We start from the raw sequence: 15,005 nt of genomic DNA, 5'->3' as shown, positions 1-15,005 counted from the left end.
TCACTTTTTTGTGTTGACTCTCTTGCTCAAGGATGGACTTTATCCATCACACCCTTAGGCCTGGGGTGTGTGGCTGTCTGGGCTGTGAAGGTCGGAGTGGGGAGGAAACTGACCAGAAATACCTGCCTTTGACTCCGATAGCCAAGTGCAAGGTGGTTATCACCTTCAACCAAGGACTCCGGGGAGGGCGTGTGGTGGAGCTGAAGAAGATTGTGGACGAAGCCATAAAGCTCTGCCCAACCGTCCAGCATGTGCTCGTGGCTCACAGGACAGACAACAAGGTCCACATGGGGGATCTGGACATCCCCCTTGAGCAGGTGGGTTTATCTCCTTTTGTATAGTTTGAGGAGAAGAGGTTGTCATTGGATTAACTGAGTCTGAGTCTTGTCAGATTGTGGTTCTCAGTCTGGGTCCCCCAGAGGTGCCCAGAGTTCCCCTTTGCTATTTGATGGGCTTCCATCCTGGTAGGGAAGATGGAACTCAAATTCCACAAACAGAGGGAAACATTTAACATAACAGAAATGACTGGATCCATCCTTTTATTTGGAATTAAACTAGGGCAGGCTAGAGAAGGTGAACTCTGAACCCTGTCTGCCGAGTCCTGAGGCTGAGGGGGAGAGGTGTTCTCGGGGAGCCGGGTGCAGGGGCGAGGTCACTACCCTTGACGGGCTGTCTGGTCTTCTCCCTCACAGGAAATGGCCAAGGAGGAGCCAGTGTGCGCCCCAGAGAGCATGGGGAGTGAGGACACGCTCTTCCTGCTGTACACCTCGGGGAGCACTGGGACACCCAAGGGGCTTGTCCACACCCAGGCGGGCTACCTGCTGTACGCCGCTGTGACGCACCGGGTAGGGCGCTGCCCCGGGGGGCTCCAGGCGGGGGGCCAGAGCTCCTGCTAACTTCTTCTCCTCGTGTGTTCACGAGCAGGGCCAGGAGTCCTGGCATCAGCGTGGTGGAGGGGTGGGCTTGGGGAGCTGAGTTTCTGTCCTTGTCGGAAGGACCTGGGTCCTTGGACCTGTGTCTTCTGCTGGTCTTTAGCCCGTCACACATGTGCCAAGCCCTCCCTAGGCGTGACGTGCTGGCTGGCACGGCTGCTTTCAGGTGCTGGGAGTCCAGTGCTCTGGCCTTCCTGTGCCCTTCTCCTATACAACAAGGTTGGTGTAGCTATGAGTACATTATTGTTATTTGTTAAGACGCGTTCTTCTACTTAAGGTATCTTTTTCATCTGATTTTGAAAGAAAGTAAAACATTTTCATGGGCCCCTAAAAGTGCTGTGGCCTCTAGGCTCTGCTTACTGGGGCCACATTTTAAAAGGAAAATTTTTAAAAAGACTTGATTTTATGAGGAGGCTTAAATTTAGTGTATGGAAATTGTATTACAGGGGACCATCCTTTAAGGATTATAAAGCAAATGATCTGGCACAGTTTTATTATAGTAAATGCATTTAAAAATCAGCACTCATTTAAACATGGGTGGGTGGGTGGATTTTGGTTAACATGCATCCCTGGTTGCCTTGGGGAATAGCTGACGCTTCCCAGGTGGGATGGGGCCTCAGGATATCGTCTGTGGACCAGACTCTCTCTCTGGCTAAAGGCAGAACTCAGCCCCAGGCAATACCAGCAGCAGGGGAGCCGACTGGCCATGTGACCGGGAAGCCCAGGCGCATCTAGGCAGGGCTTGGACGCTTAGAGCACCTACAGTCTGGCTGGGGACCAGGGCCCCGCCCACTCAGTCACTATGGTGGGGGTGGGAGTGGGATATGCTGATGGGTCGTATCAGCATATATCCCAGGCCTGGTCATCCGGAGGTGGACCTTACGGATGAGCACGGACGACGAGCGGGTCCTGGGAGGGCAAAGATGAGGCCTGGGAGTGGCAGCCACTTGCGGGCAGCACTGAAGATGCGGAAGTGAGGCAGAAAGATAGACGTGTCACAGAACCAGGCCGGGAAGACGAGGTATTATGCTTGACACAGTCCATGCTAAAGCCGCTGTCTTCTGGCCGCTGGGTGACCGTGAGCATCACAGAGCTGTTCTCGTCTGAAAGCCCCTTGCTCAGCTCTGGGTGGGCATGTTGCGAAGAATGACACGTTGTGTAGGTCAGAACACTTTGGAAAATGTAGCTACTGAGACCGAACACCAGGAAGGTCACAGAATGGGTCAACGTGTTTCCATCAATTTATAACAAAATTAGCGTTAGGGGAGCTGTAAATGTGGTGAAAGAGTCTTCATTTTTTGTTTTCAAGCGTTACCAGGACACTGCCTACATGAGCAAAAGAAGTGGGGATGTAAGGACGGGACCATCTTTTGAATTTCTCTTCAATACAGTGAGGGCATTTTAAAGCATTAGGAATAGAAACTTTCAGCCTTCTGTACATAAGCGTGTGTCTATGAGTGTACGTCTGTGTGTGTGTGTGTGTGTGTGTGTGTGTGTGTGTGTCCGTGTGTCCGTCCGCGTACCCGCTGAAGGTATTAGGACTGTTGGTTTCTTCAGGGAAAAGGACAGTTGACTCTGCAGGGACGGTGGGGACGTGGGCAGGTTTCAGGGTGAGCAGTGGGGTCAGGGTGCCCTTTGGAGAGTGGCTGGTCCCGGGCACCTGTTCTCCTTCCAAGAACAGCAGGTAGAGAGGTCGCCAGCCCCTTGAAAGATGTGGCACTGTGGGTCCTCATATTAAAAATCCTCTCAGTTCCGGAATGCTGTGGGCCTTGGGGTGTGGGGGTCCTGCTTCACCAGTGCAGTGGGAGTGGTTTCCTTGAAAGACCCCTCTGCCTTGGGTCACGGCTCCACAGGACCCTGGCAGACTTGAGACCACTGTGCTGTCTGGAAACTCCTGGGGGACCTCAGTGTGTGTCTGTGGCAGCAAGAGACTGGGCCACTCGCCCAAAGGTTAAGAAAACATCTTTATTGCAAAATAGAACACAGATATAGAAAACCACCGAAATCAAATGTGTGGCTTAATGAATTATTGTTGGACAAACTCACTTCATTCAAAAACTGGAACATTGCCAGCCTCACACAGAAGCCCCTTCATGGCCCATAGTGTCCCTGCCCTTTCTAGTTTTGTCACCCAAATGTGCATCCCTAGGTACTGTAGCTTACTCTTGCCCACTGACTGTTTTGGGTAAGCCTTTTAAGCCAAGTTTAACCAATGGGTTTTCCTCCATCCCTTCATTTCCTTGAATGTTGTCGGTTATAGCGCCCGGCTGTGTGCCTCTCTGTCCTCAGCATCTCCTGCAAAAGGGCAAGTGGACCCGCAGACAGGGTCAGGTTCAGGTTTGACTTTTTGGCAAGAATAAGGAGATGCCCGTGTCTCTCAGACTCTTAGAAGCTGATGATGCTTGGTGCGTTTCTTGGCCTTTTTGGCTTTTGTTTTTTGCAGTTTTAGAAGGATTTAAAAAACGGTGTAAAAAACCAAAAAAACAAAAAAAACTATGGTGTAACTTAATGCAGAAAGGTGCCCTTATTTTAGACATAGGACTGAATGGAGTTTTACCTGTGGGTACACGTGTGGCCAGCTCCTTCAGGCCCTGACATCCGCCCGCTCCCCCAAAACCCCCATCCCCGCCTGCCTCAGGACTAGTACTAGGCGACCTCCAGCGTATGCATGGGCTTTGTGCTGGGGCTCAAAGAGTGTCCCCTCTAAAGTCCGGCTTCTTTTGCTGTCATCTGCGGGCCTGGCGCTGCTGTCACCAGTGATTCCCCTCTCATCACCGCTGTGGCTGCTCTGCCCTCACTCCTGCTCTCGGGGGCCATGGGAGCAGCTGTGCCTCGGTGACAGAACACGCCCTGTGATGTGTGGGAACGGGTGACAGGCTCCTGACAGCCCCTCCTCCTGTTTCTGCAGTTTGTGTTTGACTACCGGCCAGGTGACGTCTTTGGCTGCGTGGCTGACATCGGCTGGATTACGGGACACAGCTATGTGGTGTACGGGCCTCTGTGCAATGGAGCGACCAGCGTCCTTTTTGAGAGCACCCCGGTTTACCCCGACGCTGGTGCGGACTGCAGCAGGGGCAGGAGGAAGGAGGAGAGGTTGGGGGGTGCGGGCTGCGGGGTGGAGGCTTTGCTCGGGTCGGGCTTGTGGGTTCTTGTGACAAAGCTGCCGGGCGGCAGGGGCCGGGCCAGGTCTGCAGTGGGATCACACACGCGATGGGAGGGGCTCCAGTCGCTGGAGCCTTCGGGAGACCACCCACGCTAGTGTCCCCCTAACCTCTGCGGCCACCTGCCCGGATCCTGCCCTTCCTCGAGGCCGAGGCCAGTGGCCAGCCTCCCCGGGCGCCCTGTTGCCCGTGCCTTCAGGCCACTCGGGCCGAGCTTGTGGTGTGTGGCCTGGAGCCGCCACTATGGAGAGGGATCCCTTTGAGGACCCACGTCTTGCTCCCCTGGCATCTTCCTCCCTGTGGCACAGCGTCTTCAAGTGTTTGTTCAAACGTGACTGAAGGTTGGCGGCTCTGCGAGGCTCTTGCCCAGGCTCTTGCCCAGGCGGTCCACAGCGCTGACGGTTTGGTGCCTGGAACTTTGGTCCCCCGCTTCCAGGTCCTCTCCAGCCTCCCGCAGGGGCCAGATGTGCTCCTGGAGGGCGTGCAGGGGGCCCGGCTAGGGATGAGAGCCGAGTCTCAGGTGGCCTCAACCTCCTGTGTGCAGAGTGGTGGCGGCGAGCTGGGGGGTTGACGGGGCGCGTGCGTCCTGGGCGCCGCTGCTGCTCCGGGGGAAGCGCGGGTCGCCACTAGAGACCATTTAAATGTGCCTGAATGCGGTTCTGCATTGGTGCTACTTCACGGTAATATCCCTTTGACCTGATTCCTCGCTGTGTCCCGTGGGTCAGGACATGGGCTGTCAGCGTGTGGGTCGGCACCCAGGGCCAGGCGGAGGCTGCAGCCTCTGACGCGGGGAGTGCAGGAGGCGGCCCCATGGGGAGCCCCTCCGGTCCCAGAGGTGGATGCAGAGTGCGTTTCGTGGACACCGTGGGTGTCTGCACACGTCCGGCGCCTGGTAACGTGGGCCGCCTCTAAGTAAGGCTCATGGAGGTGACGTGACCCGGGGCCTCTTGTAGGTCGGTACTGGGAGATGGTGCAGAGGTTGAAGATCAATCAGTTCTATGGAGCCCCGACGGCCTTCCGGCTGCTGCTGAAATTCGAGGATTCCTGGGTGAAGAAGTATGACCGCTCCTCCCTGCGGACCCTGGGCTCAGGTGAGCGGCTGCAGGATCCTCCCTGCGGGCCCCCGGCTCAGGTGAGCGGCTGCAGGCGGCATGTGTGTGCCAGAGCCAGAGCAGGTCTCTGGATGGCTTCATCACAAAGGCTGTGTCTGCGCTGAGTTCATATGATGCGGCTGCAGCCAGTAGAAAGCAGATGTCCCACGTGGAAGCCCCTTCTGGGAGCCCACAGCCGTTAAGGGTCTGGGGCTCAGTATTGTGATGTTGTCTGTGCTCCGTCTTCATTATGAAAACTCACCACCGTTGGAAGGTCAGGCCCGAGCCCTCTCCCTAATGGCTGCCCAGGATCTCACCCCCTGCTGTTCCCAGCGCTGTCATCACTGCCATTCTGCCCTTGGGTGCGTGTTTCCAGGCAGGGAGGGAGTTGTGAGATCAAAGGTTATCTCCACTCGTCGTCAGGATAGATGTCGCCAAGTCATGTGAGAACGTTTTGGAAAGGTGACCTGGGTTACCCTGAGTTGAGGTGGTCCTGGGAGGTGGAAGGCGCCAGGCCTGTTCTCCTGCAGGGGATTCGGTTACTAAGGAAGCAGGACGCAGGTGACAAGGCAGGTGCTCAGAGTGCTCTGCTGCGCGTCCCCTAGGCCAGGGGCGGGCTCCTATGGGCCTCACTCCCTAAGGGCTGTGACCAGAGCCACTCTCTGGTTGGACCAGGCAGCAGCTAGCGTGCAGGGACCCCCTACTCCCCCCAGGGAGTCCTCACCAGCTGGCTGGGCTCTGTGTCGCTTGGGGGCACTCCTGCTGCATAACCGGCTCCAGCAGCAGAGCCCTGCGGGGGTTTCCTGAGACCAGGGTATTGTCGAGGAAAATAATCAGTAACCAGTCTATAATAAGAATAGAAGAGAATTTTATTCAAACCAAGCTGAGGACTACAAGCTCTAAGGGAAGTGCTCCAGAGAAGCATGGTTTTCAGCAGTTTTATGTCTTATCAGGACAAAGAACGTCAAACCAGTCAGGGATACGTTCCTTCAAGGCTTCAAAAAAGCAGATCAGCACGTGCAGAGAGTCAGTATAGCCTTGGCTCTGGGAAGGGAGTCTTATCATCAAAGGAGTCCCAGCATTGGCGTCCCAGGGAGGCATTTATCTCTATTTCAGACATTCTTTACTTCTGGACAGCCTGCCCTTTTCTTTAATGATTAACGCAGATGTGCAGTGTATGTCTGACGGGCCACACAGGCTGTTCCAGTTAGCATAAGGTCTGAGTTAAAGGGTGTGTGAGCCAGAATGACTTTCCCGCACCTCGATGTGTGGATGTGTTTCTTCCATCAGGATCAGTGAGCCGTGCTGGCAGGTGGGTGAACAGCACGGCGGCTCCTGCACCTGGGCCAATTCATGCCTTGGCCGGTGGTGGTCCCTCACGAACATGCCACGATTCACTTCGCCATTTTCCTCTCCATGGACAGTTTTTAGCTCTTGGCCATGGGAACATCCTCGTCCGTGTCTGCTTCTGGGGGTGGGTGCCTGGAGCGACCTTCTCCAGTCACAGGACGAGTGTGTCTGGCTTTAGTGGGTTCCATCACCAGCAGGCATCCAAAGCAGTTGCCACGGGTGTGTGCACTTCTAAACGGGAAGAGAAACACTCGAATCGCCCTGCAAACCGCACTCCAGCAGTGTGTGTGGTGCTGTTTCCTCCACACTCTTGCCAACTTCTTGGCTTTTGACCCTCTAATGGTGAAAATATTTCATTGTCATTTGTGTTCTTCCATAGCCATAAACCTGATGATCTCACTGCTTTTTCAAGTCTCCTTTTGTGTCTTTTGGGAAAATTATAGAGCTGTTTTCGTCGTGAAATCAGCTCCTTTTGGTTTCAGCCTTTTGGAGGTCTCTTAACACCTTCTCTCTCTCATGTGGTGGCAGTGGGAGAGCCGATTAACCACGAGGCCTGGGAGTGGCTGCACAGAGTGGTGGGGGACAGCCGGTGCACGCTGGTGGACACCTGGTGGCAGACAGGTGAGCACATCCCCGGGGGAGGGGCAGGGAGCACGGAGCGTCAGCTCAACGGGCGCCTGGCGTGTGGGGAGAGGAAGCTTGGGGCAGCAGTTGCCGCTGAAACATGGGTGCGAAGGCTTCCCTGAGCCTTGGTTTCCTCGTCTGAAAGATGGGGCCCGGGAGGGGGCAGAGGGGCGACATAGGGCCCTGCGAAGGTTCCCTTCCTTGGCGGCCCACCTCCTGAACCCGGTACAGCCCAGTGATGGGTCCTGCTGTTTAAGCGACCTTGAGTCTAGATTTGGATCTAGAGGGAAAGGAGTTTTTTCTGCACCACTGTGTTTTGATTTGCCCCCCTCCTCTGGGGTGTCTGACTTATCAGGATTTTGGCGGCAAGAGACCACCACTGACGTAATAAACATGGCTGAGGTCTCGTCCTTCAAGAAGCCAGAAAGTGAGATGTTCCCAGTGGCGTGGGCCTCATGGTTCAGGAAGGCCCCAGGTGTTCCCTACAGCAGAGTCTTGGGGGGGCCCTTCCCATGCAGGCTGATGGAGGCCGGAGCCAGAGAAATGCCTGGGGGCAGGACCGTGGGCGTTCTTTCCCTTTGCCCTCCTTTCCGACGTCCCCACGTCCCCACAACACGGGATGGGGGCCGTGGCTCCTGGGGCTGAACCTGGCCCCCGGCCCGCTCTCATTTCCACAGTGGAGGGGACCGGCATCCAAGCCTGGTTTCTCCTCAGAGGTCCTTTTGTCACTGGGGGCTGTTTTCTTGCCCTGGATGGGCAGATCTACCCCCTCCCACTCTGGAGAGCAGCTGTGTGTGTGGACCCTGTGTCCATACGGTCTGGATACACGTGTCAGTAGCCCCAGGCCCACTGGTGTTTCTTTCTGTCCTCCCCGCAGAAACGGGGGGCATCTGCATCTCGCCGCGGCCCTCGGAGGAGGGGGCAGAAATCCTGCCCTGCATGGCGATGAGGCCCTTGTTTGGCATCGTCCCTGTTCTCATGGATGAGAAGGTGAGTCTCCCTGCCCACGTGCCCCGCCACCGCCTGGCCTCGTCTGCCCTCCCCCGTCGCGCGGCACCCACCGCAGGGTCTCCTCTCAGAGGAGAAAGCTCCGGGCAGCTCCCTCTGGGGCACTTGTCCTGTTCCTGTCTCAGGCCCGGCAGTTCGGAGAACGCGAGATGGTCACTTCTTCTGTCTCCCCATCTCCCGGGTCTGCAGGGAAATGTCCTGAAGGGTGGAGATGTGTCCGGGGCTCTGTGCCTGTCCCAGGCCTGGCCAGGCATGGCCCGGACCATCTTCGGAGATCACCAGCGATTCATGGACGCCTACTTCAAGGCCTACCCGGGTGAGCCTTTCCTGCCGCCGCTGGACTCGGTCTCAGAACCGTTTCCGAGGGGCCGGGGGTTGCGTGAACGCTCCCTCCTTTCCTTACCTCTGAGCCAGGAGCGGTCCAGCTCGGGGTTCTCCCAGGGGCTCAGGCCATGGGCTCCCAGGAGAAGAGCAGGACGCCACCTTGGCGACAATCGTGGTGGCTCCAGGCCTCCCCCCGGTCTCCATGTCGTTGTCTTCCCGGCTTGTGTCGTGTCGTTTGGTGGGAGTTCACGTACACGTGTGCCCCTGGGAACCGATGCTCTGCAGTCGCAAGCACGTCAGCGACACTTTTGGGGAAGCTCGAGTGGGCTCCTCGTATCTTCTGCTTCCAGACGTTCGCAGCCTCCTGCTGTCTGGCAGCCCCTCTGCCCTTTACTGGCACCAGCTTAGCAGCACCGGAGAGGTGTCTCCATGGGGGGTGGTGCGTCGGCAGGGGGGCTTCGGCGCTTCCTCCTGTCCAGGGGGTGTCCCTCACGGAAGGATGGGAGCCCCGCTGGGTCCCAGTTCGGAGCTGGTGCTGAATCCCCCACTGTGGTGCAGGCTACTACTTCACAGGAGACGGGGCTTACCGAACTGAGGACGGCTACTACCAGATCACGGGGCGGATGGACGATGTCATCAACATCAGCGGCCACCGGCTGGGGACGGCGGAGATTGAGGACGCCATGGTGAGCCCAGCCGGCCTCTGTGCCCTGCACTGCCACCGGCTGCCGCTGCCTGGGGTCTGGGGTGGTCGTCACTGGCTGAGTCGCTGCCTCACCTCTGCGTTCTCTGTCACGCCCAGGCTGACCACCCTGCAGTGCCCGAGACCGCCGTCATCGGCTACCCGCACGACATCAAGGGAGAAGGTGCGTGTCCCCCGAGGACCCTCCTGGCCCTGGGGCCAGGGCTCCTGTATGAGAAGCAGGCTCGGTGGGCGGGGGCCAGGGCTTTCTCGTGGGTCAGGCTGCTGGTTCACGTCTCTCTCAAGTGGAGATTTTGGGTGAGGAGGCTGAACAGGCACAAGTGTTAGAAAAAAGTCAGGACTCTGAAATGTCCTGGTTCTGCCGTCCTTTAAGGACACTCACCCACAAGCAGTTGTGACCTGTTTGGCCCAGCTGAGCTTGGGGAGCTTCCTCCCCGTCCACAGGGCCCTGGTGGCCCTGTCAGGGACAGCGTGTGCAAATGCTGTGCTGCTCACACGTCCCTCACATGTGCTCCGTCAAAGCGCCCCGTGCCTTGCAGCGGCTCCTTGACTGACCTGAGACTCTTTGGAGGAGTCTGACCTGTGGTTCCCCCTGCACAGCGATGGGCCAGGGGAGCACAGAGCCAGTGATTGGACCGGTCCTTATTGGGGACACACTTTGTTCCAAAGTCCGTCAGTTCCTAAGCGGTGGGTGTGGGAAGGGGCCGGGTCACCTGAGTGTTGTAATGCCAGGCATGTAGCAGTCACACTGGCCTGGCCTGGCCGGGCGTGACCCAGACACTCCCTGACCTTATGCTGCACTGCTGGGCACACTGACGTCTACTGCCTGGCTGAGTGGCCGGGGCACTCTCCCTCCTGCTGTCAGGATGCACCATGACCCAGTGTCACCTGCCTCCCAGCCACGTCTGTGTGCTCTTCTTCTGTTACATACTGTCCCTAAGCCAACCTGTTGGAAAACTGAACACTTATTTAAGTGTTTTAAACAAGCGTTTTCAGTTGCCACAGAAGGATGTGCCCGTGAGGATGTCGCCCATGATAACAGGGGCGGGGATGTGGGGGGCTGTTGGGGGTCGAGGGGATGAGACAGGACGGGCCCTCGAGTGTGCATCTCAGGGGCCTCGGCCCACATCATGCTCCCACCAGCAGCCCTTCCCTGCATCCTAAGCGAATCTGGCATTGCCTGCCAGGCTTTGGGGGAGAATTTGTGTATTGGGTGTGATGAGGATGTGCGTTTTCCTGATTTCTAACAAATCTGAGCATTTGTCTACTTGTAAAACATGAACAGCAGCAAAAGCTGTGGGTGTGTATTTGTCCCCACTCTCTCTGCGCTCGATCTGACGGAGGGGAGCCCCCAGGTCTTGTGTGATTAGGACGCAGACCTGGAGAGCAACCTAAGTCCCTGCCCCGGGGGCTCATGTACTGGAGGGGCTGGGGGAGAGGGGAGAGGCAGACAGACAGGACCAGTGGGGGTTAGGTGGTGCGCACGGAGTGTAGATCAGGATGGGGTGGGCTCGGTGCAGGGACGGACAGGCCAGTGGGCAAGAAGGAGACTGTGGAGAGAGCTTTGGCTTGGAGGCAGGACAGTGCGGGTCAGGGGGAAAGGACAGACCGTCCTAAGTGGCGCTGGGATAGCGATTGCTCACGTGGAGAGAAATGGAGTTGGAGTTGGGTCCATGTGCGAGATCATCCCCGGTGGGTTAAGGAGAAACGTGCTGGACACCCGTGGGAGCCATTCTGATCCTCACTGGAGTATTGAAAACAAAACCTGGTGTTTGTGCTAAAATACTGGTTGACCAGCACAGCCCAACAGAACTTCCTGCCTCGACAGAGCCATTCTTTGTCTGTGCTGTCCACACGGTGGGCCCCGGCTACGCGTGGCTCACGTGACTGGGGAGCTGCATTTTACATTTAACTTACCTTTAAATAGCCACGTGGCTGGTGCCCACAGGCTGGACACGTGCCCAGAGACTAGTGCCTGGGCGGTGTTTCCACACCTGTCACACGGGGTGGAGAGTGAATCTTCTACAGCCCACGTCACGGCTGTGTCACGGGTGTGCAGGCAGACGTGAGTCACGGCTCCAGGGTCTCTCCAAACATGCCCGCCACCTGGGGCGCTCAGAGGAGCCAATGGAGTCACTTCCACCTTGAATGAAAATGGAAATGCACCTTTGGGGTTGCAGTAAAGAGACCAGCTGCCACAGGGTCACCAGCGTATGATTTAAAGCCCCTTCGGATTTATGGCGATTTGTGTGAAACATGCTGCCCCGGGAGGTGGGTCGTGGTCTGATGCGCCTGAACCTCTGGTCTCCTTCCAGCTGCGTTTGCCTTCATCGTGTTGAAAGATGACGCGGGTGACGCAGACGTGGTGGTGAAGGAGCTCCGGTCGGTGGTGGCCTCCAAGATCGCCAAGTATGCGGTGCCCGACCAGGTCCTGGTGAGTGGACGCGCCTCAGGGGCCACAGCACTGCTCCTCCTCGCTTCCCACCATTGACGGGGGACGGTGGCAGGAGGTGGGCAAGGGCGGTGGGCTGCTGCGTCCTCGGACGGAGGGAGACACAGCCACCTGTGCAGGGGCCGGGCTGGGCCGTGGAGCATCGTGGATTGTAAACAGAGGCCTGGAGTGGGACCAGAGGTCCCCGGGACGGTGAGGAGACACCACCAGACCCTGTCTGGGAGCCTATGTTGGGGTCAGTTTCAAGGAGGAACTGGGCCACCTTCTAAGCCCTGCTGGCTTTTCACTCCTTCCTTGGCTGGAAGCTGGGCCTCGGTGGCAGGAGGGCCCAGCTTCACTCAGTGCCGTACAAAGTCAGACTGTCGGTCCGGTGACCAGAGCTTCACCTGAACTCCCCATAAGTTAACTGGACTCTTTCAAAAGACAGGCCACTGTTACAGGTCCCAAACGCATCCCTTAACATATCGCCTTGACGTTGGATGCCCGTAGTTGGAAAATGTCAAAGGCTAAGTTTCAAACACTAAGCAAGACATTTTCCTCTTGAGCACCCCTTGCTTCTTATGTTAGAAAAAGCCAATTACGGCCCCGGCTGGGGGAGGAGACAAGGCGCCCCGAGAATGCCTGGTTCTGCTGCCACCTGGGAACCCCCCAGTGTAGCGGGCAGGAGAAATGCATGTCGGCAGTGAGGTCCACCTGGGTAGGGGAGAGCCTCCCGGTGGAGGCTCAGCTAAACCCCTGACCACAGCTGATTTCAGCTTTAGGTCCAGATGGAGGAGGATAAAACCAGAGGCCACGGCCCCGCTCTTCTCTGGGATGGGCTGTACATCACCCATTCCTGTTGGGTCCCCAGGGAGGGGCGTCCTCCCTTGAGTAGTACCCTCCTCATCTCAACGCCATCGGACATGGGCTGGGAGTCTGGGCACCACCCGAAGTCTAATGCTGCGCCTTCCCTGCCAGGTAGTGAAGCGTCTTCCAAAAACTCGGTCTGGAAAAGTCATGCGGAGGCTCCTGAGGAAGATCGTCACAGGCGGAGCTCAGGACCTGGGGGACATCACCACAATGGAGGACCCCACTGTCATCACGGAGATATTGAGTGCCTACCAGGAGTACAAAGACAAGTGGGGGGCCGCCCAGTGACGATGGCTCTGCCGAGACCCCAAGCCAGGCCCCGAACTTACGCTCCTAGAACACAGCTCCCGAGTCGGCTTGTTCCTAGATGCCCCAGCGGAACCCACGCTACCCTCCACGCGAAGCCCCAAGTCCCTGCCTTCCCTCTACGTGGGGACCCATGACAGGTCCTCACACAGGGTGAGCTTTCTCCCACTTGCCCTGAATTTGGTTTCCCGGTGAAAAGTCCATCACCTCCATTCCCGTGCCTTCCCGACAGCACAGGAAGGTGGAGCCCCTGTGCCTGCTCAGGTGACTGGCAACTACAAGCAGTCATGTTTTCTCCAGGTGTTTCTAGAAACGCAAGGTGGAAATTTTATTTTTATACTTTTATATTTTAGAAGAAAAATGGTGCAAACACATACGTGCAATGTGTGGTTTACTTGTACACACTCTTCTTAACACTTATGAAAAGCTCCTTCTTTGCTTCCGCTCTTGGGGAAATGTGGAGGGTTGGAGGGTGCACTTTTGGGTACCATTTGGCCTACTTGAAATCCGAATTGGAAATGTTTGTGCCTCTGTCTGAACACAGCCATCTTGAAATCTCTCAAGCCCACAGCATCTGTTTTTAGTGTATGTTTCCACTTCTCTTGGTTTGTGTGTGATGAAACCTAACTGCTAAAAGCACCTGTGGGGATGGGCTCCCTTTTCAGCTCTGAAGGGCTCCGGTCACATGTGGTTTCTGCAGCTTGCGGTCTGGAAACATTCCCCTCCCCCCGGCCTTGGACACTCAGCAGCCAGTTGGCGCGCTCCATGCCTAGGGCTGTTCAGGGAAGCCAGGGACTCAGTAATGCAGCCGGAACTGGGTCCCTGAAAACTGCCCTACCTCCCTACTCTGAGCCATGTCTCTCCCTTTTCCAATGTGCCTTCGGTTCTCTGGACTTAGCAAGACAACGTCGACCATTAGGTTGCAAAGTGCCTATTGATAGCCAAGCACGAGAGGGACCACTTGTGGAGTGCTGGGCGGGTGGCCTGCTGAGCTGGGTCCTGGAGGACAGGGAGGGCTGCCTCAACCTGCACCCCACAGAGGGCGGTACCTTGCAGCTGTGCAGGTGTTCACGGGGACCTGGAGTGCTCAACACCCGCCATACGTGGCTGTGCTGGCCTCTCGGTGACAAGGTGAGGACGGGTGGTCTCGGCTGTAGCACAGATTGGCAGCTCTCACCACCTGTACCGGCAGCAGTTTGCTGGACTTGGCAGATTATGGTTAGGGCGCTACTTATGAAATGACAGCTATAAGCTGGGACAGCGACCAGTGCTTCAAAATGATCTGCCGGGCTGTTCAAATAAAGCTTTATTTTGTTCATTCTCTTCTTTTTTGTGGTGATGTTTTTTGATCAAATAACACTATTCTTTGTTGTTGAATATAATCCTTGGCACAAAACTGGAAGAGACCTATTCACTCCAAAGAGAACACTTAAAAAATTCACTCTTACGGGGAGGAAATACACAACAAGCGCTCACCTATCTTAAACTGTTATTTGGTAAACTTAACCTGTCTCTAGACCACTGTGCTGGCCAATCACTAATCACAGGTGGCTAGTTAGATATAAGTAAAAAAAACAATAAAATAAAATACTTAGTCCCTTGGTGGCAGTGGCCATAGTTAAATACTCAGGTGCCACATGGCCAGGAGCTACTACGCTGGACGACACGAGACCCCCCCTCGTCACGTGGAGCCCTGACCGTGGGTGCTGGCCTAGAGCACAGAGAACGAGGATGCAAAACCACACCCAGGAAGTGCCGCCCATGCAGACCCACAGGTGAGCAGCTCAACCTGCCTGCGACCCACCCCCTGCCCAGGGGTGGGCAGGGTTTCTGTGTCCTTCAGTGGATGAGATGCAGGCTTTAGAGAAAAACGCACTGAACTGGTGCCCTGAGAGGTGGGACAAGAAATGTTCCTCCAGAGCAGGAGCTGGGCTGTCCCAGGGAGAGTGTCCATGCCGAGCCCCAGGTGTGGGGAGGGAGGCTGTGGAGGATGATGAATTTACAAAGGCGGCTCACCGGGGAACAACCCAGATCTGCACCTCTGGATGCCTGGGAAGTCACAGCAGGACTTTCCTCTTATCAGAATAGTCTGGCCCGGGGCAGGGCAGCAGGAGAGGGTTATAGCAGCTTTTAACAAGTCCAGTTGTGCAGCGCCCCCCCCCCCCCGCCGCCTTCTGGTGAAGCCACCCTGGTTTCGTCTCCTGG

The 15,005-nt window shown here is 56.6% G+C and overlaps 1 protein-coding gene across 1 annotated transcript in view; it reads left to right on the top strand.

The window, feature by feature from the left end:
- The window catches only part of ACSS1 (acyl-CoA synthetase short chain family member 1), a gene marked incomplete at its 5' end in the record, with an annotated part of 42,905 nt that extends 28,807 nt beyond the window's left edge, over positions 1-14,098 (top strand). Inside the window, 11 exons of the mRNA XM_082670206.1 lie at positions 142-317; positions 693-845; positions 3,841-3,988; positions 5,047-5,184; positions 7,063-7,155; positions 8,036-8,148; positions 8,356-8,482; positions 9,049-9,176; positions 9,293-9,356; positions 11,509-11,627; positions 12,603-14,098. Of these exons, the coding sequence (XP_082526332.1) occupies positions 142-317; positions 693-845; positions 3,841-3,988; positions 5,047-5,184; positions 7,063-7,155; positions 8,036-8,148; positions 8,356-8,482; positions 9,049-9,176; positions 9,293-9,356; positions 11,509-11,627; positions 12,603-12,782 (1,439 nt within the window). The 3' untranslated portion in view covers positions 12,783-14,098. The remainder of the gene's footprint in view (positions 1-141; positions 318-692; positions 846-3,840; positions 3,989-5,046; positions 5,185-7,062; positions 7,156-8,035; positions 8,149-8,355; positions 8,483-9,048; positions 9,177-9,292; positions 9,357-11,508; positions 11,628-12,602) is intronic.
- Between the last annotated feature and the right edge of the window lie 907 nt (positions 14,099-15,005).

Source organism: Grampus griseus, assembly GCF_964374135.1.
Source record: "Grampus griseus genome assembly, chromosome: 14".
Classification (NCBI taxonomy): Eukaryota; Metazoa; Chordata; class Mammalia; order Artiodactyla; family Delphinidae; genus Grampus; species Grampus griseus.
The sequence above is the reverse complement of the archived record's forward strand: the minus strand, read 5'-3'. Positions and strand labels throughout refer to the sequence as shown.